The sequence below is a fragment of the Triturus cristatus genome, chromosome 6 (genome assembly GCF_964204655.1).
Source record: "Triturus cristatus chromosome 6, aTriCri1.1, whole genome shotgun sequence".
Lineage (NCBI taxonomy): Eukaryota > Metazoa > Chordata > Amphibia > Caudata > Salamandridae > Triturus > Triturus cristatus.
The window spans coordinates 347931467-347955609 of NC_140589.1; the positions used below are offsets into that span (position 1 = coordinate 347931467).

Sequence of the window (24143 nt, forward strand, 5' to 3'; positions counted from 1 at the left end):
AACAAACAGTTTTCTAATATGGCAGATATAAAAACATAATCAATAGTAGAAGCACAACCCCAACCTCTATATGTTGGCACAGTATGCTTATCATTATGGGGTACAGCCGCAATTTCCATAACTATGATTAAGTTATGGTTGGACAGATGGCCCAGCAAATCTATCCCCCTATTACGTGGGAGCACATTAATAAGGGAATCCTTAACTAATTCATTGTTCCTAGAGATCCTAGCATTAAAGTCGCTGCCTAGGCAGATGCCAGCTGATTTATCATACACTTTTTGGCTTTGTATGCTAGAAATAAAATTAAACAATTTTAAAAAATTCACATTCGGTGAAGTATGAAAATCATTATTATAAAAATAAAACAAATAGAAGCCCCCCGTGTATAAATCAAAGCCTGAAAATTATCATTGTTTGTGACAAGAGCCTTTGTACTGCCACCTGCAAGGATGTTGACCTAGATTGAAAGTCCGCCAACCGGGTGACCAACCCTGGGAACGGGCACGATGACATTGAAGCATTCAAATCCTTCTAAGTGTAAATCCCGTGTGGCCCAAGTTTCTTGTAGCATAAGAATATCATATTTTTGGACTATTTTTATCCAATTTTGAGAATTTATTTTGGATGCCAGACCGGCGACATTCCAGCTTAATATATTTAGATTTAGGTCAATGAGAGGGGTAGCTAAAGTAACATGACCTAAGATCGTAGGCATAATTGATATAGAGGTCGTCTCATCGGGTGTTAAAGAAGATGTTGAAGCGGGGGCGAGTCACTCCTGGCTATCTAAGCCAGACAAAACGGAAAATCTATTATGCATGATTAAGGGGAAAACTTCTTGGGTTTTTGGCCGCATGGTTGGCTTGTAAAAATAGCCCAGATGCAATGACCAAATAAGGGTTGAGTTGGCAGTGGTAGACTCCTGTGCCATCAATAATGATTTTACCAGTAATGGATAACGGAAGTTAAAAACTGTACAATCTCCCTCGATGTTCTTTGGGGAGGTGCCAACCCACCCTACCCTACGTACCATTATAATGGCGCTGGTATTTGCCACACGGAACCCTTTGTTTTGCGAGCCAATCAACACTTTTATTTCGCAATTGGCCCTAGGTCTCTACCTGATTTTTTCTAAGAGGAGATACCCCTGCCAAGACCAAAACTTAGGGACATGCTGCCGGAGGTAGACTTAAAGCTTCCCTACTAGCCTCAGTGGTTACCATGCTCGTTGGAATTGGGACACCCTCCCGTTGTGCCCTATCCCCTAAATTAGCTATGTCTAAGGTGTTCCTGAGCACTTCACAAGAAGCTAAATGCTTATGTGAAGATGTAATGGGGAAGCTGCTGGCAGTTCCAACATTGGATGGGTTATCCTGGGCAACAATAGATTTAATCAAAAAACATTCCTGAACTTTGCTGCAAGTATGACAAGTACCAGTAGGTGGAATAGGCATTGGTGCCGTTGCCTGTGACTGCAGACTAGAGTTAAGTGCACCAGTAGTTTACATATTAGAATTCGCCCCATGTTGGATAGCGGGCTTAGAACTATTAATTCGTGAATTTAATCGATTAGTCAGTGTATCCAAATGGTCCAAACGTTTCAAAAGTGCAATAAAGTTCTTATCAACGAGTTCTTTAATACGGTCGCACACAGTGTCCACAATAATGTCAATTGGGGTATCACCGAGTCTACAGCCGGGAGAAGACGTTACTTCAACATCGGTCTGGATACAGATGGAACGGTTTAGTACCTTAGTTGGTGTAGACTTAACAGTGGACTCAACAATCTCTGCATTCAGTGCATTCAGAGGGGGTAGAGGGCCATGTATCCACAAACTCAGTCCAGTGCGGGGGTGATTAACACAAGGTGGTTGTTTCCTCTTTGAACTGGTAGGTTTGACCAACTTCCTTTTCCGTTTGGCTCCTGAGGTTGCAGGGATTGGGGGGCATCGAAATTTGATGGCAAGTCAACAATACTCTCTTCATTGCAAGGTGCCATAAATAAATCCTCATTATCTTCATTACTGTAACTGAGTCTTAAGAGCGGTGAAGTGCTTGTGGTAATGGCCTGCACGCTAAGCATCGAAGAGGGAGCCAAATAATCACCTGAGGCCACCCCTGCTGCCCCTGCCATAGGGCCAGTCTGTGGTACCACAATTCCTAGGGACAGACGCCTCTCTGTTAACTCGATCTCATTAGCAACTATATTAACTGCCCTTTCCAACATGCTGTCTATGCTTGTGATGGGGCGGGAACTCTGTATCCCGATACGTTTCCCCATAATGCGTTATATGTCGGCAGTTAATGCTATAAGTTACATTTATCTCACTTCAGTAGAATTATTAGATGGCGCTGGATAGAGGGATGGTCCAGCCCGGCCTCGTCTGGGCTCTGAAGGGCGCAGGATTTGCCCGGGCGCGCCTTTCGCGGGAACTGCGAGTTGCTTTAATGCGGCTCCGGGTGCAAAGAGTGGCGTCAGGTCCTCCTGGCGCGGGAGCAAAGCAGTCTGGGGGCTGGAGTCCCCCTGAGGCAGGAAGACAAGTGCCGGTCTCAGTGCGTGGTTCCCGCGAAGCGGGGACCTCGAGTTGCTTTAATGTGCAAAGAGTGGCATCAGTGCCTCCTGACGCTGCAACAAAGCAGTCTGGGGGCTGATAACACCCAATAGCACTCAATAAATAAAGTGAAAGCCAATGGTATCTGTTCAATGGAAATGAGGTTGCTTATTTTCATGCAGGTGAAAAGAACAGTTGAAAATATGACACAGAAACACAACCTAAAGATCTCAGTACGTTCTGTAGCAGAGATACTACTGCAAAAAATGTTTTTTAATAGTGTTTGGATGTCAAAAAATCTAGCATCGGCCCAGTGACCAATGTTGTTGATAAGTATAGTTGCTGCATCCTGAATTGGAATAGCCTTTTATAGAGCCATACCATTGGTCAGACCCTGCTTACAGCATAGGGCCCCCACGTAGAGGATTTTTCTCCACCGTTTTTTGTGGTTTTCCTTTGAACTTGTCTAAGGTCTCGGCTATTAAACCCCTTATCTGTGGTTAGCCCAACCAGTGCTAGAGGGGGTAATAGACATGGGATCATATTTACTAATAATCCGTTTTCAAAAAGCAGTTGTAAATTGCGTACTGTCTTTCTGTGCATTATTTCAGATTTTGCCTACTTATCTGTGTACTAGTAGGTCGGTGCCCAAGACTCCCATTCATAGTGGGTGAAAAACTGACCTATCGCATGAATGTTATTGAGGTAGATCGCAAATCACAACTCACACAGATTGGAGGCCAACACTCGGATGGTGGTATGCAAAACAGAACACTATGTCTCTGATCACCTTTAAAAATGTATTTTTTTTATGCACCCTGTTTTTCGTTTTCGACATTTTGAGTTACAAATCGTCCCATGGACCTCTACCTTCTCCCAAACAAAGTTGTTTTTTAACATTGTTTTCCCTTTTGTGAATGAGTTTACCACCACCTTTGAGGAATCGGACACTTTTAATTGGTTTGTGACCAGAATTGTGGTTGCAAACCATTGATGCATCTAATACCAAATCACAGTTTAGAAGGGATGCCTTAAACATGCTTCTTCCAAATTGCTGTTCAGTATTCATTTCCAAACCCATTTGCAATTCGGTAAGCCTTTGCCGAATTGCAAAATGGGTTAAGTGAATACCAAAAAGCCATTTTGCTGTCACAAGCCCTCTAATTTTGTGAATCACAGGGGTTACGATCACAGACTGGCTTCGTACATCTCACCCCACAAGAGCTCTCAGAGCCTCTATATCTTGTTGTGTCCAACCTCTTTATCCACGAATATGAGAAAAAGATTACCTTGAGATCAAACCCATAGCCCATTGTTTCCCACATATATATTAACTCCAAGGCAAAAATTACCAAACACAATTGTCTCTTCTTTACAAACAGCTCAGAGGCACGGTTAGATTAATTATTTTCCAAACTTCGCATGAAGTATCCTTCTGCAATCTAAGGCTGTCACAGACTCAATTCTGTCCTTCATCGTGGTGTATCCAGGAAACTCACAATGAAAATGTATAATAATGGTAGCATTATGATTTATGCCTGTGGCAAGGACTTACTGGCCACTGAAGAAATATTGCAACACCCCAAAAATCAATAATGAGCATTGGTATATTCACATCTTCAACTCACCGACTCAATAACTCCCTTTAGAATTGCCTAGAGCCACAGGACCACTGTACAGCTACTTGCACTACCATGCCTGTTCTCCCTTTCTCTCCAATCCTCAAATTATTATGATGCAAGCCAACATCCCTGGCTGCTTTGACATCAGCCTAGCTCCCTTACTGTCTCCCAGAGGACCATACCCCTGAATCCACTGTTGCCTATACACTACTACCACTGAAGCACTTTACGGTTGGCCCTGACCCTCCTCTATTTCTGAACCTCTGTCAGAACCTAGGCCTAATTGGCATCCAGTCAGTACTGAGGCAGAATTAACATTGCCTTTTGAGTCCTATTGCCACATTATTGGCCTCACTAAAGCATAATTTGCAGTTAACACAATCGCTTCTCTTGATGATCTCCATCTCCTGGGCTATAAAATCATCTTAAAGAACAGAGAAGTAAAGTGAGTAGGGGGTAGCTTTATTTGATACAAGTGAGCTTTACCAGCACTTCCTTTCACATATGTTTTTTAAAAAAAAACATTTATCTGAAGTAACATCACTTGCATATACATCCCTAGATACAACCCAACTTTCCTGGACTAACTTGCACTATACCTGCGGATCAGAGCCAAAAAAATCTTGATCATAGGAAACTTACATATATGGATACACAGCCCAGATACCAATCATGACATTGGCCAGTTAAACAGCATGCAAGTCATCAGTTTCAAACAAGATGATATTTCAACCCCCCCCCCTCCCCACATTAAAAAATTCACTGGCCACCACTTGTAAAAGAAGACGTACATTCTCCTCTTCGTGGGAAATTGGTAGGATAAGTGTATGCGTCACCTGGTTTTTTATGAACTGAAGGACATAGCAGGGCTGTCCATATAAAGGGATTAAATCAATGCTGATCATTTAAAATATTGTGTTAAGTGTGTGAACATCATTTTCTGTGATCCCTTTTGTTAATCTCTGTGGACTTTATTTTTCAGAATGGGGATACTGTGCTGATTGGAGCTGTTCGAGGTGGCCATGTTGAAATTGTGAGAGCCCTGCTTCATAAGTATGCTGACATAGACATAAGAGGACAGGTACGATCTGAGTTTCTTTGGTGAATAGTCTAAGCCATTGTTTCGATATTAATGGACAAAATATATATAAGCATTTAGGATTGCTGCATCAAGGAGCAGAAACTTGCTGGATTTCAACCAAACTTGGCAGAGGGACAAGATTTAAATAATTGACTTTATACATTGGAAAAAAGGATTAGAGTTGTTAGTTATTGAGGTTCTGCAGTCACAGCGTTTTCCACATAGTTTTATATTTTCTGCATTTGCAGAATATTCCACCATGTGCTGCACAAAAATGTTTATTTCTTGTTCAAACAGATCAAAAGTTCTAAAACAAACCTTGCTGCACTACACAATATACGTTGCAGTGGCAGACTCTTTGCAATGATTAATGGGCAACCTTTCAGTTACTGAATGCTGTATTCAGCTATAAAACTGGATCTATTAAGGTGAAACTTTTAACCAGGCCATATTGATATCATCAGTCGATGAACTGGGGAATGGATTTTATCTGCAGAATGACAAAATCACGCAGCAGTTAAATATTAATATTCAAAAGAGGTGAAAGTAACACTAGCTGTGTTGTAGTTAAATTGCTTTGCATCATTATTTGAGCACATTCTTGATACACCACAGACACTATTTTCAAAACTGCAGATATTTCAAGTTGGTACTCAGAGTAAAGAACATTCTCAAACATTTTACTTTTCTTTCTAAGGTCTGTTGTCTTGAGTCTTACAGTGCCTGCTAGCCAGACACATCTATTATATATATCTAAAGTAAAGTACTGTTCTTAATAGAAAGAGGTGATTCTAGAAGCCCTCGGAGTAAAATCAAACTGAATACCACGCCTAAAGTATAATTGTACTATGCAGAATAAAATGAGTATACTTTTCCTCACCTGAAGTGTGCAAATGAACGCATATTTATCCGACATGAAAGGATGTATGCTTTGCACAAGCTATGTTACATGGGGCAATTAGAAGGTATAATAAAATTGTGTTACTTGCTTCCCCATAAGAAAAAAAAATAATTTTTTTCTGGTGATTAAATCTTCTGTAGGATCTGGTAAATTTGCCTTCATTTATTTCTTCAAAAGTGTTTGTGTTTTTCAAAGGGTTGGAAACCCATTGTCTGTTAAAATGGCAAAATAGCGAGTTAGTACTGTGACAGTATGTGTTTAATAGGATTTCTGTGTAAATGGTTTGGGGTTGTCTATGTTAGACTGTGATCAAGTAGTAGTTGTGAGATGGGAGTGTTTTCAATGTAAATCTTTTGGTTTAGATTCACATCACCAGAGATGTAGACTAACACAGAAGATGTGAGCTATCGTTGTCACATTGATTGACTCACAACAAGAGTTTAAAACAAGCTGATTTCCATACCAAGCATGTTACCGTCTCCCGCTTGCCACACTGATTTTACCTCTAATTTCCGCTGACCATTCATTCACTGCCAATCATGGCTGCAAAATAAAATACATATTCCGATCCTACTCTATTCCCAAGGAGCCTATTGATTGATTCTCCGATGACCTTTTTAACAGCTCTCCAAAAGATTTAGACTGAAAACACTCCCTTCCCTCAATTACTTTTTGATCACAGTCTAAATCTCACATCCCCAAATCATTTACACAGAAATCCTATTAATTTAATTATCATATTAGAGTAGCCCATCAACTCCCACTTCACCTTTGATCCTTCACCCATAGTTCATGCCCTTATATATTTATTTATTGACAAATCTTCTTCCTTACCCCTTACCTAATAATACATCTTTCATAGCTAAGTGAAAAGTAGGCCCAGGACATATCTTTGCATACCATGACCAAATCTGCAATGATCTTGCTTGATCAAACAACATTTTTTTGACTAATTCAGTGCCACTCTGAACTCTGCTTTTGATGCTCATTACCGATTTGGCACTGTCATTTCAGCTGACACATATCCTTAGTCCCAAATATCGCTTGCTATCAACTCTCAAATGGAGAAAAACACACACCCCTAAAATCTAGTAAACCTGCACAAAACATCCTCACCGCTGCACTCGATGATACCATAGCCCATGTTTACAGTACCTAATCATGCCACTTTATTTGCCCCCTAAACTTCTAACTGGCACAATCAACTTCTCGTCCCATGTCTGACCACCACTAGTCTATCTGATTTCTACTCTAATGAATTCGCCACATTCTTCTGCACTACTATTCTCACTGATAATTTGTTTATCCCTTTTTTCCTTTACTGCAATAATCTTTCAAAATTATTTTGTTCCTTGAAGTATTAAACAAGCACCAACAATTATGCATATTGATTTATCTTTTGTTTTTTTTAGAAAACCATTTTTGTGGTTTGGCCACTCTTGTTTAATGTTCTAGTCGCCAGAGTAGAGCTCTCCATCATATGGGTCTAATGTATCTATTTGGTCACAACAGCTCCAAGCAAGGAGAATGTTGTGTTAAGTGTGGAAGAAGGACAGGGTAATCTATTGTGCTTGGTCCATTGTTGCTATGTGTAGTGATAAAATAATGTTACTATTATCTCAATTGGCGGTATGGACACTTTGGGTCTGCTGAGTCATGGTGCTCTACTTACTACTCCTCCCTTTGGGTATAGTTTTCCTCCTTACTGATATCAAGCAGTCATGTGCAATGGCAAAGTAGTTCTGAGTACAAAATGGTGTTGTTGTTTACGCTTTGGTATTTCTTGCACTAGCTGTAGATTTTTTATACGCACTGCTGTATATACTGCTGGTATAATAAACAGTGACCACTTAGTAAATGTGTTCTGAAATGGTAGCTCTCTTAAATGCAGCTTGTGTAGTTCACCGTGGACTGTTCCAAGTAGTAGTACAGTCCTAATTCTTCACTGTTTGTAGCAATAATCTGCTCATGATTGCATAGTTTAGAAGGCAGGCTCCTTGCATGATAGTGCCTGCTACCATTCACTCACGTTCTGTCTCTAAGTCTCGACCGCTGTACAATTCCACCACTGATGAATTAAAGCAGTAGGATTCAGTCACTAATATCCTATAACAATTCACTACATGTATTTCCTAGGCCCCTTCAGTAAGTAACATTCTTATATGGCCACTACAGAAAAAAATAGGTTGCCTACATTTCATTTTGTTACTAAGCCATGATTTTCCATGTGCTTTATGGTGCTGGGTTTACTCTTTCAGTGTTCTCATCCTTAGCTGGTAGATCACCGCTATCTTTTAAGCAGCTTTGGGCACATATTTTATTCATTTAAAATGTAGAAACTTACTAAAATAATTAATAAACTAGTTCATTACCCAAGGCAGTCATAAGATACAAGGCATTCATAAGATACAATTTTCAACAATGGCAGATTTATTGATGACTTTAATAACTTAGTAGATATTCAATGATTTACAGAAATTTCAATAAAATAATTTCATTGATGTGTTAATTCAAGTATTTAAAATATATAAGAAAACCAAAAAACTTTAGACAGAATCAAGAAAGAAAAAAGTAGTCTGATTGAAAGATGTACACAAGCAGGCGAGTAATTGTCGATAGATAAGTTTCTATGATTTGTTGTTTTGTCATGCCCATCTGAATGTCAAAATATATAATAGAGTTGACACTACGTAGTTCTAATTGTATATCCTAATTGTTTGAAATAGTGCTCTTTCTGGCTTGCTTTTCTTAATAATGTATAATCTACCACATTAGAAATTATATGTGTTTTTTAGTGTTGCATGGCTACTTACTTTGATCATAAATTCTTCTCCTTTTGTATACATTTCCAGGATAACAAAACAGCCCTATACTGGGCTGTTGAGAAAGGAAATGCTACCATGGTGCGGGACATCTTACAGTGTAACCCCGAAACTGAGACGTGTACAAAGGTAATACAAGAACAAAAATACTGCAATCTGATGTTTTTCTTTTGTTGTTGTAGCTAGTAGAAAAAATTTAATTCGTTGTGTTTTGCAGTAGTTCCAGTCACCTTATGCTAGCCTGCTTTTAAAATTTTCTGAATACCTAAATTGACTACTTATGTATTACATTATGTTGGCTTTAACAGTTTTTTCTAGTATGGCATTTTGTGAGTAGCCCCACTTTAATGCCTGGATGCAAATGCTTTATCAGGGTTCAGTGTTCTTTTATGAAATGTAAACACATGTATTTTTGTTTCTTTCTAGACTTTAGACTTTTCAGCTTTTTTATTATTTTAATTTACGTATTGTGGCTTTTCTAGTAGAACTTTTATTAGCTGATCTGGAAGGCAGTTTTCCCATATTTCTAATCCAGTGATCCAAGCTTATGACATGTTTTTGTTTCTGGCTAAATAGTCCTCTCTTTGTCCTGATTTTCCAGTTTACAAAACTATCTTGTGACTTTTTCTGGTCCCCATGAATTATTTGGTTGCTGATCTGTTGTTTTTCTTATATTAACCTTAAATGCATCCAAGTAAATGCCCATTTCTGCCTTATGTAAGTTCAGTTAAAAATCCTTTATAAATGTATTCATGTCAGTCAACCGCTCATTGTTTCACAGCAGCTTATTCATTTTCCAGTTAGATTTCTTAATCGAGGTCATGGTTATGAGAAACATAAGCGCTATTGCAGATGATCTCAGAACCTGTTTTGAATTGGAGATTGTGCTGACATTAATGCTGGGGGGTTATGATCTAAGATCGTTGTTTCCATTGATTTTCCCCATGTGCCGGTTATTGAGACCATTAGCATCAAGGGACACTATTCTAAAATCCAACATACTGAGCTACAGGTTAATAAGCAGGAAACCTTGCTAAAACATTTTGAACATTTGTTTGTGAGATCAACAATGACTTTAGAATCATACATTACATTCAGCATCCGTTTCTTTTAGATTTGAGCAATTTCCGATCAGTGCAAACACTTACCAGTGACCTATGAGTGTAGCCTTTACCATGCTCGCCCTGTTGATTTCTCCTTTACTACCTCCTCACATTCCACCCCTTGATTAAACACCCAGCACCAGCTCTGTGGAATCTCTTGCCTATGTGAGCTATAGAGCTTCCTTCTAATCATCGTGCCATTTCATTCAACTTTCTTTCCTGTGACGGCTGTTTTCTACTGCCAGCAATATAGCAACTTATCCAACTAAATCCAGGAGTCTGTTTATTTGAAAGAATACTATGGGCCTCATTGCGAATGGGTAGTTGTTTTCCAACCCCTGCATAAACCACTGTTTGTACAGGGGTCGGAATTACGAGTTTGGTAGTATTAACGCTTGGGCTAATTATCGGATGCGTTAAATATTCAACCTTTGTTACATTTTGGCAGGTCAAACCGTATTATTTTCTCCAAAATAATACGGTATTTACCCTATCATGCAGATTTTGGTGCAATAAATAACATATCCCTTGGTATCATTATTTATCAGATGCAATGAATAGCATCTTTACTCGTAATCAAGGCCTATATAATTTGTTGAGTATCATTCCGAATTTGTATTGCTTCATGTACTTTTGAAATAACTGTCATGCTCCAGTTTATCATGAGTAGCAGATTGACAGTTGGAACATCATAGCCTGGATACCTGATTTTTTAAATCTAGGCATTCGCTGCTTCAACTCATTTATCCTCTGACTGGTTTCAGGAAACATATCCGAGAAAACTTGCAAATTACATTCATTCTGATTGTTAAAGGATTTCCTCTGAACAGCTTGCTAGAGAACCTTTCATTTGATTCTGTTGTCAGCAAAATTCGCCAGAATAGTCTGTGGGCAGGAGGTGGGTCTATTGATTGTTGATGATACACAATGGGCTCTGAAGATGGTTAAATCTCCCTGAAAATCCAGAATCATTCAGGCTTTAATCATGCCGTAGACCAGATCTTCTACCGAAGCGCCAGATTCATGATTTTATGGGATGCTGATAAATCTAAGGTTTGTTCTTCTGGCCCTATTCTCAAGATCTTCATATCTGTCGTTAACTCATGTGATTGCTTTGGAAAGCTTAATGATTTTATTTTTAGCACTTTACTGTTGATCATCTGAATTAGTCTTAAGTCTTGATTCTGTTTTCAACTTGAGATAGCTTGTCATCAGCCTGTTTTTTTTTCTGGTTCAACAAAGCTGTGATCTCTACTTATGGTACCTTTATATCCTTTAATATTAAACTCAGCAACTGAGTAACTGAGTCTTGATCCTCTAGATAAACATTTGAAAATGGCCCAGGATACCTGGTGCCTCATCTTGTAGAGATGCAGTAGATTTATTTATATATAGATCCACAGAAGAATCTTCTATATGGGATGCATTGGTAGAGTTTTGTGATGCTTTTTCTTCAGGATTTAAAATATGTGCCATGGAGATGTCAGTAGCTGAGGACGGTGGTGAAATTGGAACATATACAGTGGTCGAATCCAAATTGGAGAGAGACAAAATCTACATGAGAGCTTATCATAAAGGTATCAACAGATCTGAAAGCTATTTTCTGCATTCAGTGAGTTTTTTTTCCCCATCTCTTTTGGTGAGCTCTTCAAAATCTACAGAGAAATCTCATCTTCAATTACCCTGCTAACCTAACTTTTCCATTGTCCGATCTTTGCAATGACGTTGGCACATAATTTAAAGAGAAAATAGCAAAAATGCATGACAAAATATCATGCAGTCCTAAAACAGCCAACTTCCCAGACAATTTTCCACCTTAGATTATTAATGAACACTGCAGTTTCAAACACGCATACCTCAACTAAGTGCTGAAAGTTATAGCAAAGGGGGGCACGTGCTGGCCACTGACGAAAATGGCTGCCTGAGGCTGTGGTTCCGTAGTGCCGAGAGGCCTCGGGGGGAAGGTACAGACAGTCTGCGGTTTGCATCCACTGTGATCACTGAAAAATGAGTCGGTTAGTGTAAGGAATGATCAGAGCTCTTCAGGGCACTGTGTATGCTGCCAGCATGGAGTTTCCTAACATTGTCGTGGGAGGTATGGCCTGCATCCTGAGGTGATGCCAACCATCGGACAACACAGAGTACAGAGCCCTCTCAAGCCTCGTAAATCTTGATGCAGCAGTTACAGATAAGGTGGAGGAGCTGGGGACACCAACAGTTTTATTTTCATGAATGGTGACATTTTCCATGGTGAAATGTGAATCGCCTCCTTGAGTTTTAGGATCAAGTCCTTTTGGCAGTTAATGCAGTCAATAAGGGATAGGAGGGGGGTGGGTGGCGGGCAGATTCCTTCCACATGGAGTAATTACGAACCTTGGACAGCTCCTACACTTTTTTCAGCTATTCAGGTGATTATGAAGGCCTGTGAGTGGGGCAATATGACTTTTAGCCGGAGTTTAAGAAATAAAATAAAACAGCACAGCTAAAAAGAAGCCTAAATTATATATTGTGCTACAAAACTAGCGAATAGTCAGAGTGATTGAAGTTTACATAAAAAGACCTCCTTGAGCATTAACATGATACCAGAATAGCAGCAAGCTGTAAACACCGAAGACTAAAAATGGTGATTAAAATATGTTATTCCCCATCCTCAAACAACGGAACTAGTTAGCGCAACTGGAATCAATCACTTCCACAATCCAGATTCCTTGCCCCTAGACAACTGCTGGCCCGTAGTTTCACCAGCACATGATCCATTCCATTTCAGAAGGCCTGAGATATTGTCGAAAAGCCCTGGTATCCTGGTCCATTGCTGGTCTGCGTTCTTTCAGGCACAGGTGGGCTCCGCCAAAGAGGTCTGCACTCAATTGATGTCCCCCTACGAGGAGAGGAGATACAGACTGTTCATATCTGGTTATTATCCGTTGTCAAGAATCAACTGCTCGCCTGCCCAGTAAGACATCCTGGAAATCAGCGTGGCAGATGCTCATCACATAGGTTGCCCCTCAGATTAAACCTTCACCCCCTCCGCAAGGACCTTTGGAGGCCACAATGGACCTGATCCTCAAAGAGACAACTTCGGAGAGTCGTGGACTGGAGACGATGGATGCAAAAATGCTTACCTCACTACCGATATGAAGTCAATTCGTGCTGAGATCTTGGGTTTCCATGGCAAGGAAGAGAAGTTACATGACCGCCTGTACTCACTTGAATCCAGGGTCGAGCTCCTGCCAGATAGAGACCTGGGCATTTGCACAAAGCACGACAAAGTTGTGGACCTTAAAGACCAAAGCCGAAGGGATAAGGTATGATTGTTTGCGATGCCTGAAAAAGCAGAAGGCACAGATGTTAGAGGCTTTCTTTATGACTTTTTGCCAACCCTTCTATAAATTGACTTTTCACCACCGCTTGAGATGCAAAGAGCGCATAGAGTAAAATCGCTGCGAGCCTCGGCCTCCTCTGGAACAAGACCTAATATTGCCTGCTTCCTCTGGCACGAGCAGGCCCATCAGACCCTTACAGCTTTAAGAGCTCATGGACCCTATGATTTTGATGGCCACAAGATACAGGTGGCAGCAGACTTTTCCAAGGAAACAATTGATCGGAGAAAGGCTTTTGTCTCCTTGCCACACCTCCTTCACAAATGAGACATTAAATTGGGCCTTTTCAAACCGGCATGCATGTGGATTACAACTAACGGACAGTCGAGGAACTTCTTTGATCCAGGGGAATTGCAGGCCTTTTTAAATGGACTATATGAAGTGGCCATGGACACTTCACATTGCCCACCTGAACTCCCTGCCTTGGAGAGGGACCCTCTTGTCCAGAGGAACTCTGAAACACATGCAGGGGAGCCTGACATCTCATGTGCAGAGAAACTCTGAAACACATACAAGGGAACCCTGACATCAAGAAAATAATCATCCAATACAACATGACAAAGAGAAGATATTAACAGCGGTGGCGGAACACACGCAGGGCAGACGGCGAGTCAAGTCCCCTTCAGCACTTAATCTGAATCAGTCTGAAGGCTGTTGTATAAGACGTAATACTGGTCCTGCAGGACTTTCCCAAGCTGCAGACTGAGTATTGTAGACTGCATGTTTGTCACTGGTGGGATCACCTCTCTCCTAGTCTGTCTTTGATTCAATGTTTATTGTAGTTCATTATTAAATATTTGATATCAGGTTCTACCTGTTGGTGGTCTGACAAAAACATTCATTCATTTCCCTTTTACCTCTCATCCAATAGAATAACTTGCAAAGTCATCCTCCACTTAGTTGCACTTTCCACAGATTAGAATATGAAAAACAATGCAGATCTGTCTCCCCCCACCTTTTACCCCTCAAATGTACACTGTATGGAGTAATAATTCATGTGGTTCAATGTATCACCTAATGCCGAGACACAGTATGTCCTATTTACCACCAGTTGTACTTCCACTCATCTTGTCGACATAGAAACAAGTTTTGCTTCCTTTGTCTTCCATGTCATTACTCATCTACTGTCTGATCTTTGTCATTGCTAACTTACTGTTAGGGTCCATCCTTGTATTACCCTAGTTTTCTTCTAAATCACTGAACCCCGGGCCTTTCAGGTGTAGATCAGCCGAGTACAGTTAATAGGACGTAGCAGTTATACTGATTTGTATAATTGATCTCTGGCTCACAAAGTAGTGTATTTATGTGTGCGTTTTTTTTTCATCACCCTAATTCTTCCTGCTCTTCTTCTCCTTCATCTCTTCTGTTTTCAGTGTAATCATCTTTTTCCTTACCTTAATTTTGCACATTTTCTTTATTGCTTAATCTCCCCCCTCCTTCCCTTCGTCTGTCCTGGTCTACCCTCTTAACAACAACCCGTAGACTGTCAACAAGATCTGACTAACATTCCTGGGAACTTGCGACCCTCTAACTCTCCTTTTGAATCTTGTGATCTCCATAAACATGAACTTGCCTTTGCACATTCTTTTTTGTAATGTCAGTAGTCTTGCACATTACATCAAGCGTATAAAAGTGCTCTCCTATCTGAACTCCAAACACGCCGACATAGCTCTTTTCCAGGAGACACACCTTACCAAGAAAGAAGCGGGGAGCCTTGGCGGTATTGGGTGGGCAAGGAAATACACAGTTGTCCTCTGAGAGCGGCAGTTGAATTACCAACCCCACGGAAACGTAGTATATCCATCCTGATTTGAAAACATTATCCCACATTGTGCTCAAGGCTTTGGTCGATCCAGAGGGTCGCTATGTATTCGCTAAATTAAAGATGAATGGTAAGGTTCTATGCATTGGCTCAGTGTATGCGCCCACGGGTTCGAAGCGTGCCTTTCTTTTTCAACCCACATGAGTATTGATGAACATAGGCAGGGATCGAAATCTGGCCTAGAATGCAGTCTTAGACCGCACAAGTCCAATTGATGTATCTAATAATGCGGACAGAGCCCCCCATGAAAATCATGTGGCTGATTATGGCCTCCGCGACGTTTGTCCCCCGGTCCATGGTATGCAATCCTTTTTTGGATTTGTTCCTGATGAACCTTCCTGTTCTCTGCAAGACCTCCGTATCGGAGGGCACACTTTTGGACCACTCATCTATTATCTTGGAGGCTGATCTGGGTCTTTCAAGGACAATATGCAAGCCCTGGCATCTCATCTTATCCCGATACAACGACCCGGTAAGCAGGATACAGCTTAAAGCCCTTGTGCATACTTACAGACAGAGCAATGATGGTTTAGTCGACTCTGCCCTGGTGTTGTGGGCGGCGGTGAAATCGACCATCAGGGGACAGTTGATGAGGGAGGCAGCTCGGTCCAATGAGCAGAGGGAGTAGCGTCGGAGACAACTAGAAGCAGATATAGCCTACCTCACACGCAAATTATGGTCCACCTTTCCACTATCATCAGGTGCACCCTTGAGGAGGCCCGCATGGACCTCAATACCCTCTTCACCTCTAAAGTCGAGTACGTGCTACAGAAGTTAAAGTGCCAATCACTATGAACAGGGAGGGAAGGCGGGACGTCTTCTGGCAGCACAGCTCATGCAGAGGGAGTCAGAAATGGCCACTGTTGTTATCACCACCACTTCAGGGGTGCTGGTCACTAAGGCACAAGTAATTATTGGTGCGTCTGCATCCTACTACAAAAACGTCTAATTCCCCGAACATTGACCGAGAAACAGATCAGATGAACACCTTCCTGGAAGGTATTCGCTAGCCTTGCAGGTATTCGCTAACCTTGCCTCTTGGAGAACGGCAGGCAGCTGTTTCAGGGCAAGATCACCAAGCAGGTGATAGAGCAGGCCATCTCGGATCTACCCTGTCACAAAACCCCAGGTGAGGGTGGTTTGCCAGAAGAGTTCTGTAAATTGACCAAATCCGATGTAGTGAATATTCTGTATGAGGCCTTCGCAGAGGGTGATAGTTCAGACTTCTTGGGTATATTGTCCAACAGGGTGCTGATTTCGGTCCTGCCCAAACCAGGAAAAGATTCTCTTGTTCGTGGAAGTTATCACGACATATCCCTGCTCAACGGGGACGTTAAGATGTTGCCAAGCATTCTAGCAGCCCACCTTAAGTGAGTCCTTCCCTCTCTTATTCACCATTCCCAAGTGGGGTTTGCCCCAGGTCGCTTATCACGCATACATCTCCGCATGCTAGCTCATGCGGTCTGACTAGCAGTGGACCTTCTGGCAGTGAGTACTTAATCTCCAAAGTGAGATGGCTGTATGATTCCCCTTAGCACACGTCAATTGTGAGGGCTTTCTTTCTGACACCTTCCTGGTACGTAGGGGTACCCATCAAGGTTGCCCACTCTCCCCTCTGTTATTTCTTACTGCAGTGGAACCTTTAGCAGCGTCCCAGCACTGAACGGATCGGGCATTCCAACGCCCAGAGGTCCCTCAACCTTGTATCTTAACGCAGATTAAATTTTTCTTTTATCTTGTCGACCTTACCCTCCTCCATTCCTGTGGGGTTGGAGACTATTTTTTTTTTTTTTTAAAAACCTTTATTTCGATAGATGCACAATACACAGCGTCTGCCTACAACCCCCTCGGGGCCGGCCGCTATGACATTGGAGAACATAGAACAATAATGTCAGGATAAGAAAAGGTTTAATTTTATGGTTTTGTCGAGTACAACGTAGTGTACTTCGAACAGAGTCGAAGCTAATCACTGACCAGGAGAGACATCACCGTTCACGGAGCACCCAGAAGGAAGCGTTATATAGGAAGGCATTGGTAAGGAGACAGGTGGCCACCATCCAGGGACGAAGAGCATACACTATACCACAGAATGATAAAACACAATAAGCTCCTTACTAACACTGAACCCCGACCCCGAAGAAACAAAGAAACATAAAAGAAAAGGAAACCAAAGAGGAAGGGAGAAAGAAAGAGAGAGAGGGCCATAGAGACGAAGAAGACATAGAACACATCCCATCCCCCCACCCTGCATACCAGCGGAAGGCCATGGCCCACCCCCCCCCAATAGGCATGCCTGTCGCCCCAAATGAACCCCAAGTAGGAAAGAGAGTCCGGAGAGTGGGAAATAACCTCCCAGTCTCCGACTCCCAGAGAAGGCAGGAGGAGGAAATGTTACATACTCCCGGTCACCACAGCCCATTAAGCATCCCCCACCCTGAAAATCATCAGCACAACTGAAGAAGCAAGCAAAGCGGCAGGTGGGGAGACTCCATTTCAAATGTGCGAGCAAAGCAGATAATTAGCAGCCTCATCCTAGTCCCCGCCCGCCAATACGTACAGCAAACTGAAGAAAATCGCCCAGCCCCGGCCCGATCCTGAGCGGCCCCACAGATCCACCCCCGCGGTAAACAGTAGCAATTTACACACATGCGGCACAACCGATACATAAGCAAATATTCTAGTCCGGGTCATGCCAGGCGGTCAAGCAGGATCATCAAGGGAGGCAACATCAACCCTGGCCTGAACGCGGAGACCCCACCAAACATGGCCGCCGCTGGGAGTGTACCTCAGGCAGAACAAAGGAGCAAGATGGCCGCTCACGGCAAAGAAGACGCAGAGGGAGAAGAAGCGAGAGTTCCCAGTCATAGACCATCACCACATCGATAGTGACAAACACAGTTTTCCCCACCGAACGGCACACACTCCGGCGATGTTGAGGCAGACACGGCAACACCCGCAGAGGCAGAGTCTCAGCTTGTAAAGTGGAAGGGAGCTTTGTATCTGCAACTTGATCATTAGACAAACCCTCGACACTGTAACCAGGGAGAGGACGATCCATAGTACCCCCCTGTCGCCAATTTGTATCCGCCTCAAAGGGAATGAGAGGCATTGGGGGGTCAGACAACCGCAGTAGTTCCCTGGATGGCATAGCAGCATCGATCTTCCACTCCAGTTCTCGAGTGCGTTGGCACCATGTCGCCCGCAAGTCCCCCAGGGCTAGAAGGATATCACCATAGGTCAGGTCTGCTCCCTGCTGCAGCATGCCGACTGTATGTAAAGGCGCCACCGGGACACCCTCCAGCTCGACAGCAGGCAGTGAAGCCTGCGTCAGGGACATGGCGGCCTCCGCCTCTCCGGCGAAGCAGACCGGCGCCGACACCATTTCCGCCGCCAGCCCACCTCGGAGGGGTGAGGGCGACTCCATAGGACGGAGGAACAATAGTGAGGGCAAGAGGAGTTGCTGCTCGCTATACGGGGCTCACACGATGGGAGAGCCCTCGGCTGTGTTGCAATGCGGGTGGTGGGCGCTCTCAAACGGTCACCGCTCTGACCGCTGGTAGGAGGACAAAGGAAGATTCGCCAGCCCGGACCCAATCGTACAGGAATTCTCTCCGTCGCGAAGAAGGCTCCGCCAGGCCGCCCACTCCACGTCCGGTCACATTTCCCCCGGCGCCGGTCCAGCCCCAGGTCGTCTCACCGTACGTGATAAGCGGTGTCCGGCGGTGGTGGTCGGGCCAGAATGCGTGGGCAAAGTCCAAAGTCGGCAAACTCTATGAATCCTCGACCAAAAAAGCCGGCGGGAACATCGGAGGAATGCGGGAAGTATCAGCGCATTCGTGGTTACATTTGCTCGCGCCGTAGGCAGGATTAAAGATCAGGATGTCATGTAAACAGCAGACGGGCTGCGGAGCCGGGAGCTCAGACGTCCTGTCCGTCCGCCATCTTGGCTCCTCCGGGTTGGAGACTATTGATGCTTTTTGCAGCAATATCTGGCTACAAAGTGAACTGGGTAAAGAGAGAGGCCTTACAGTTGTTGCAGATCACCGCCATAGCCGATTACCCATTCCAGTGGAAGAATTCCCGCCTTGGATATCTGGGCATTCTAGTAAATAGGGATCTAGAAAGCATGGTGGCATTAATGGAGCAAACGCGACTGTACTCAGCGAAGTGGTTGCGCCTGAATTTCTCTCTCTGGGGACACACTCCAGCAGTGAAAATGGTTACCCTTCCCCGAATCACGTATGTTAGGCATGCTTTCCCAATTAATACCCCTCTTGACCCACAGTCGGGTAGATAAGACCATTAAGGCCTTCATCTAGGGCTCAGCAAGACCTTGTCTGGTAATTCAGAAGCTTATTGCCCACAGATCAGCAGGGACAAGCCCTGCGGAACCCCACAGCTGAATGGCATACTCTTAGAAATGGAAATGTCCTTGAAGACCTGAAATGAGCGGACGTCTAAAAAAAGACTCCAGCCACATTAGTGCAGTTCCGGATACCCCTGCTTATCTAATCGTAGAGATCAGCAGTTGACGGTTAACGGTATCGAAAGCTGCACTCAGGTCTAGGAGGACAATTGCCGCCGAGCCTCCAGAGTCCAAGATTTTCCTAGCTTCCTCAACGACTACAATCAGAGCTGTTTCTGTGCCCTGATTGGATCTAAATACAGTTTGCGTTGGATGAAGGCAGTCATTCTCCTCCAAAAAGGTGGACAAAATGGAGGTAACGTGCTTTTCGGCAATTTTCGTAATCCCTGGAAGCAGTGAGATAGGACGATCATTAGCAAACACTTCAGGATCCGCACCTGCTTTCTTAAGCAATGCTCTCACCATGGCTTGTTTCCATAAGGAGGGGACAGTCCCAGAACCTAAAGATAGATTGATAAGTTCTAGGATAGTGGGGGCAACTGTATCAAAAACTTGGTTCAGAACAGTAGGAGGGGCCATGTCCCTCGGGGAACCTTATTTTAATTTATTCAAATAGGTTTTTAGAGATTTTATGTCCAGAGGAGGAAAGGCCTCCAATCCGGTCACAGGTTAGTTTGACTTATTTTCTGAGGCGAGGTCGTTTGAAGAGGCAATAACTGATGGAAATGTCAAATAGATTGAATTTTTTCAAAAAAGAACTATATCATTGCAGTGTCCTAAAGTATCGACAGCGGGTGAGGCTGAAGGTGGGGGGGTAGTTAGGGATTTAACAATCTTAAATATTTCTCGCGGAGCATTGGACGCTGAGGCGATCCTAGTTGCATAATCCAGGGATTGTGCTTTGTTGACTTCTAGTTTATAGATTGTTATGGCTTCCCTATAGATGCACTTCCTCTCGTCTGAGAAATCTTTCCTCCGCTGTCTCTCTGAATGTTTGCATTTTAATTTCAATTTTCTCAGCTCGGGGGTGTACCGTGCAATACTCTTGGGGCACTTTTTGTTGGTTATCTACTTCTTCGGGGCCACCAAGTCCAAGGAGGCTCCGATCCATTCATTGAATTCATGGTTGGCCGATTCTGGGTCGGCTTCTAATACTGGGCGAGTAATGTTAAGGGTATATGCCCATGCCTCAATTGGAAGCCTGGAAAAATTACAGCTAAGTTTCTTTACCGGATCCAGAAGTGGGTCACTAGTCGGGGAGGACGAAGAAAAAGATGTCCAGTAGTAGTCACTCCATGGTAGTGGAGTGGGGTTATCCACTATTAAATTGATATTGGTAAAAAATAGGGTCAAGTAGATGGCCTTTTAAATGAGTTGGACAATTTACCTTCAAATTGAGAGAATGGGCACCTAAGCTGTCGACGAGGTCCTCCGAATTGGGTGAGGAGGTGCCCTCAAAATGGATATTCAAGTCCCCCAATACCGAGAAGTTGGGCAAGGAGCTTACTGAATTGGCTATTATTTCAGGTAGATCAGTGTTAAAATGGCCTATAGGTCCTGGGGGTCGATAAATTAAAACCCAGGAGAAGGTGCAAGTATGTGAGAAGCAGATGGCAAACGAAATACATTCACAATCGGAGACCAAGCACTCTTTGATCCGACAGCTGAAGGTATCCCTATGGATAATGGCCAAGCCCCCTCCTCTACTTAATATCCGGTCTTGTCTTTGGATAGCGTAGCCTGGTGGAAGGGCCTGGACCACTGCTGGGTCTGACGAACTGGTGAGCCAAGTTTCCGTAAGAAACATTGCATCCGGGTTTTTTTCCTCCAGAATTAGCCGGATTTCAGTGGCGTGTTCGGTAAGCGAGCGGCAATTCAACAAGCACAAGTAGCTTGGCCAATATCTTATTGTCCACATTAATCATTGATAATGTCCTGTATGAGTTTCGCCAGTTCAACCGGCTTAAGTATTGTTACGATGACAGCCTCGCGGAGAGATGGGGGTTGTATTCCCAGTTACAGGGCATCGTTAAACAACTCTGTGTGGTGTGGGTTCAAAAGGCCTGCCTACTCATTTTAAAAGGTGGTGGTAAGTCCATCCAGTCCAGGTGCTTTAGCATTAGGTGAGCTCTGAACAACTTGACGTACTTCTTCTCTAAAGGGAGAATCAAGATAGTCAATGGGCCTGGTTGAGCCAGAGAAATTGTATGGTATCAAAATATGCCACTAGTTCCTCACTGCTCCGCACTAGAGTAGCGGTGTACAGGGGGGGCGAAATAATCAGCCATAGTTCGGAGCAGACCGCCGGGCGTAGTTTGGCGCTCCTGGCTATCTTACTTTTAGTAGCAAAATACTCCAGTTAGAGAGCTTTGATATCCCCTACCAGCTTAGCAAGCTGTGCTCGGATCTCCTTGAAGGCACCAATCTGTTTTGTGATGCAGACGTGTATAACTACTTAAAACGTCTTCCACATCGTGGAAACAGACTGGATGGATCCCGTATTGGTTACAAAGTAGTCTACAATTCACCAATTGCACAGCAAACCTAGTCTTGGAAGACCGAATCGCTCCGTGCCCCCAGGTTAGGCGCCAGGTGAAGGCCTGCTGGACAGCTAAATGCATGGATAATTCTAGGAGCACAGGGGCGTGATCTAAGAACGTGTGGGGTAAGTGTGTTACCACTAAAGTCAAGGTAAGAGCCTCTTGGGTAAGTAACCAATAGTGTATGTGGTGACCTCGCACCCCGGTGACACAGCAACCGTCCCTACTACTTGGGTGCTGTGACGCCAGACATCTGTCAGGGTGTTGTCTTTCATCAGGATAGAGTTGTACAGCCGCGGTAGGATTGTGTCTCCGCAGGGTGCATGAGCATTCTATATCAGGTTGGAGGACTACATTAAAATCTCAGAATACTGCACCATATTCCATGGCTGCCAGCAATCGCGACACATACCCAAAAAAAAAACTTCCGGGTAGCCAACACTAGGGCCATAGTTGGAAGTGAGAATGACAGGGTGTCTGTGGAGTGTAGCCGCAAGAAAGACATATCGCCCCTCAGTATCATGTATAGTTTGTGTGTAGGGTGCCACGGGAGGCCCTTGCACAGTACTATAGCTGTCCCGCGTGCATAGTTGGAGTAGAGGTGAGCTGTGATTGAAGGGGTGAGATGTAATTCCTGGAGGAAGTAAACGTCGATGTAGTGTCTGTTTAGGTATGAGTGAATGAGCCTAGGCTTCCGCCGGTAGTTTAACCTACGAATAGTCCGAGTCAGGCACCTAATTCAAGTCATTGTGCTGCAAAGGGGGGGGGAGGCATTCTATACCGAGTGCCAACTAGTCTTTTGTTCATGAGCATCATGAAAATCATGGGAAGTGGAGCTCTGTGCCAAAAAGGACTTGGTTAGAGCACCTAATCCACCCACCAACTAATTTCAAAACCCAGCAATATAGTAACAGTTGTGGAATCATCCTTGGAGGCACCATAGAGCTGGGCGAACAACACAGTTGAAGGAGAATTGGGTGTCTGTTGTAAGGTGTGGATGCACCAGGTAGGAGCAGTGAAGGCATCTGATGAGAGATACTGTTGAGTGGCAGGGGGGATAATCATTGCAAGGGGTCGATTTAGTGTTTACGCTAGTGGCCGGCTTGTCTCACCATGGGGGAGGCTGGCATCCAGTCGTTAATCATTTTCGTTAAGATGCTCCTCCTCTAGTAGATTTCTGCATAGGTGTATTTCAAGCTGTGATCTGACTGGCGAATTTCAAGGAGGCCTTGGCGTCAGTGAAATGTTGGAACTTCCCACCATTAGGGATGCCTAGCTTCGCGGGGTATAGTAGGGAGTATGTCACTTGTGCCTTCTGTAGTAGTCGCTTGGCTGGAAGAAATTTGCAGCGAGAAGCCTGCTCCGCCAATGTAAGGTCAGGGTAAAAAGTTAATTCATTTCCTTGATATTGAATAGTTGTGAGCTCTCGGGCCTGCCGGAGAACTACATCACGATCACAGTAGTTTAGGAGTTGCGCGTTATTAAGGGCCTGGCAGGAGCGTCTGTGGGAGGCCTTGGTCCCAACAATCTATGTGCGCTTTCCACAATGAAGACCGATGACAGGACATCCTGAAAGAGTGACTTCAGCATTGTTTCTTCGTAGTCCTACATTTTGTTCATCGCGGTGGACTCCGAAACTCCAAGAATGGGGAGATTAGAGTGCACCAAGAGCACTCTTCCAGGTCTTCATTTTTTTGTTTAATATTCTCTAGTACTTTGTCCATGCAGAGTAGATGTTCGGCATCTGTCGTCTGCATGTCCTCTGCGTCTAAACGCGAGTCTCAAGGTGGTCCGGACGATCTTCATGTTTATCCATCCTCTCTTTCATCTGGTCCAGGTCACTTGTGAGTAAATCAATCTTTGCGTCAGAAGCACAAAAGCTGTTTGGCGCATCGGTGGGGATCTCATGGAGGTCTAGATCTTGCAGCTGGGCTTCTTGAGACAGCTCCGG

At 43.7% G+C, this 24143-nt stretch overlaps 1 protein-coding gene across 7 annotated transcripts in view; it reads left to right on the top strand.

Annotated features, from left to right (window-relative positions):
• KIDINS220 (kinase D interacting substrate 220) overlaps nt 1–24143 on the top strand; it is a 1251292-nt gene that overhangs the window by 284102 nt on the left and 943047 nt on the right. For all 7 annotated transcript variants that reach the window (XM_085610740.1, XM_085610741.1, XM_085610744.1 and 4 more), the window contains exons 9-10: nt 5160–5258; nt 9012–9110. In XM_085610740.1, coding sequence (XP_085466866.1) covers nt 5160–5258; nt 9012–9110 — 198 coding nt within the window. The remainder of the gene's footprint in view (nt 1–5159; nt 5259–9011; nt 9111–24143) is intronic.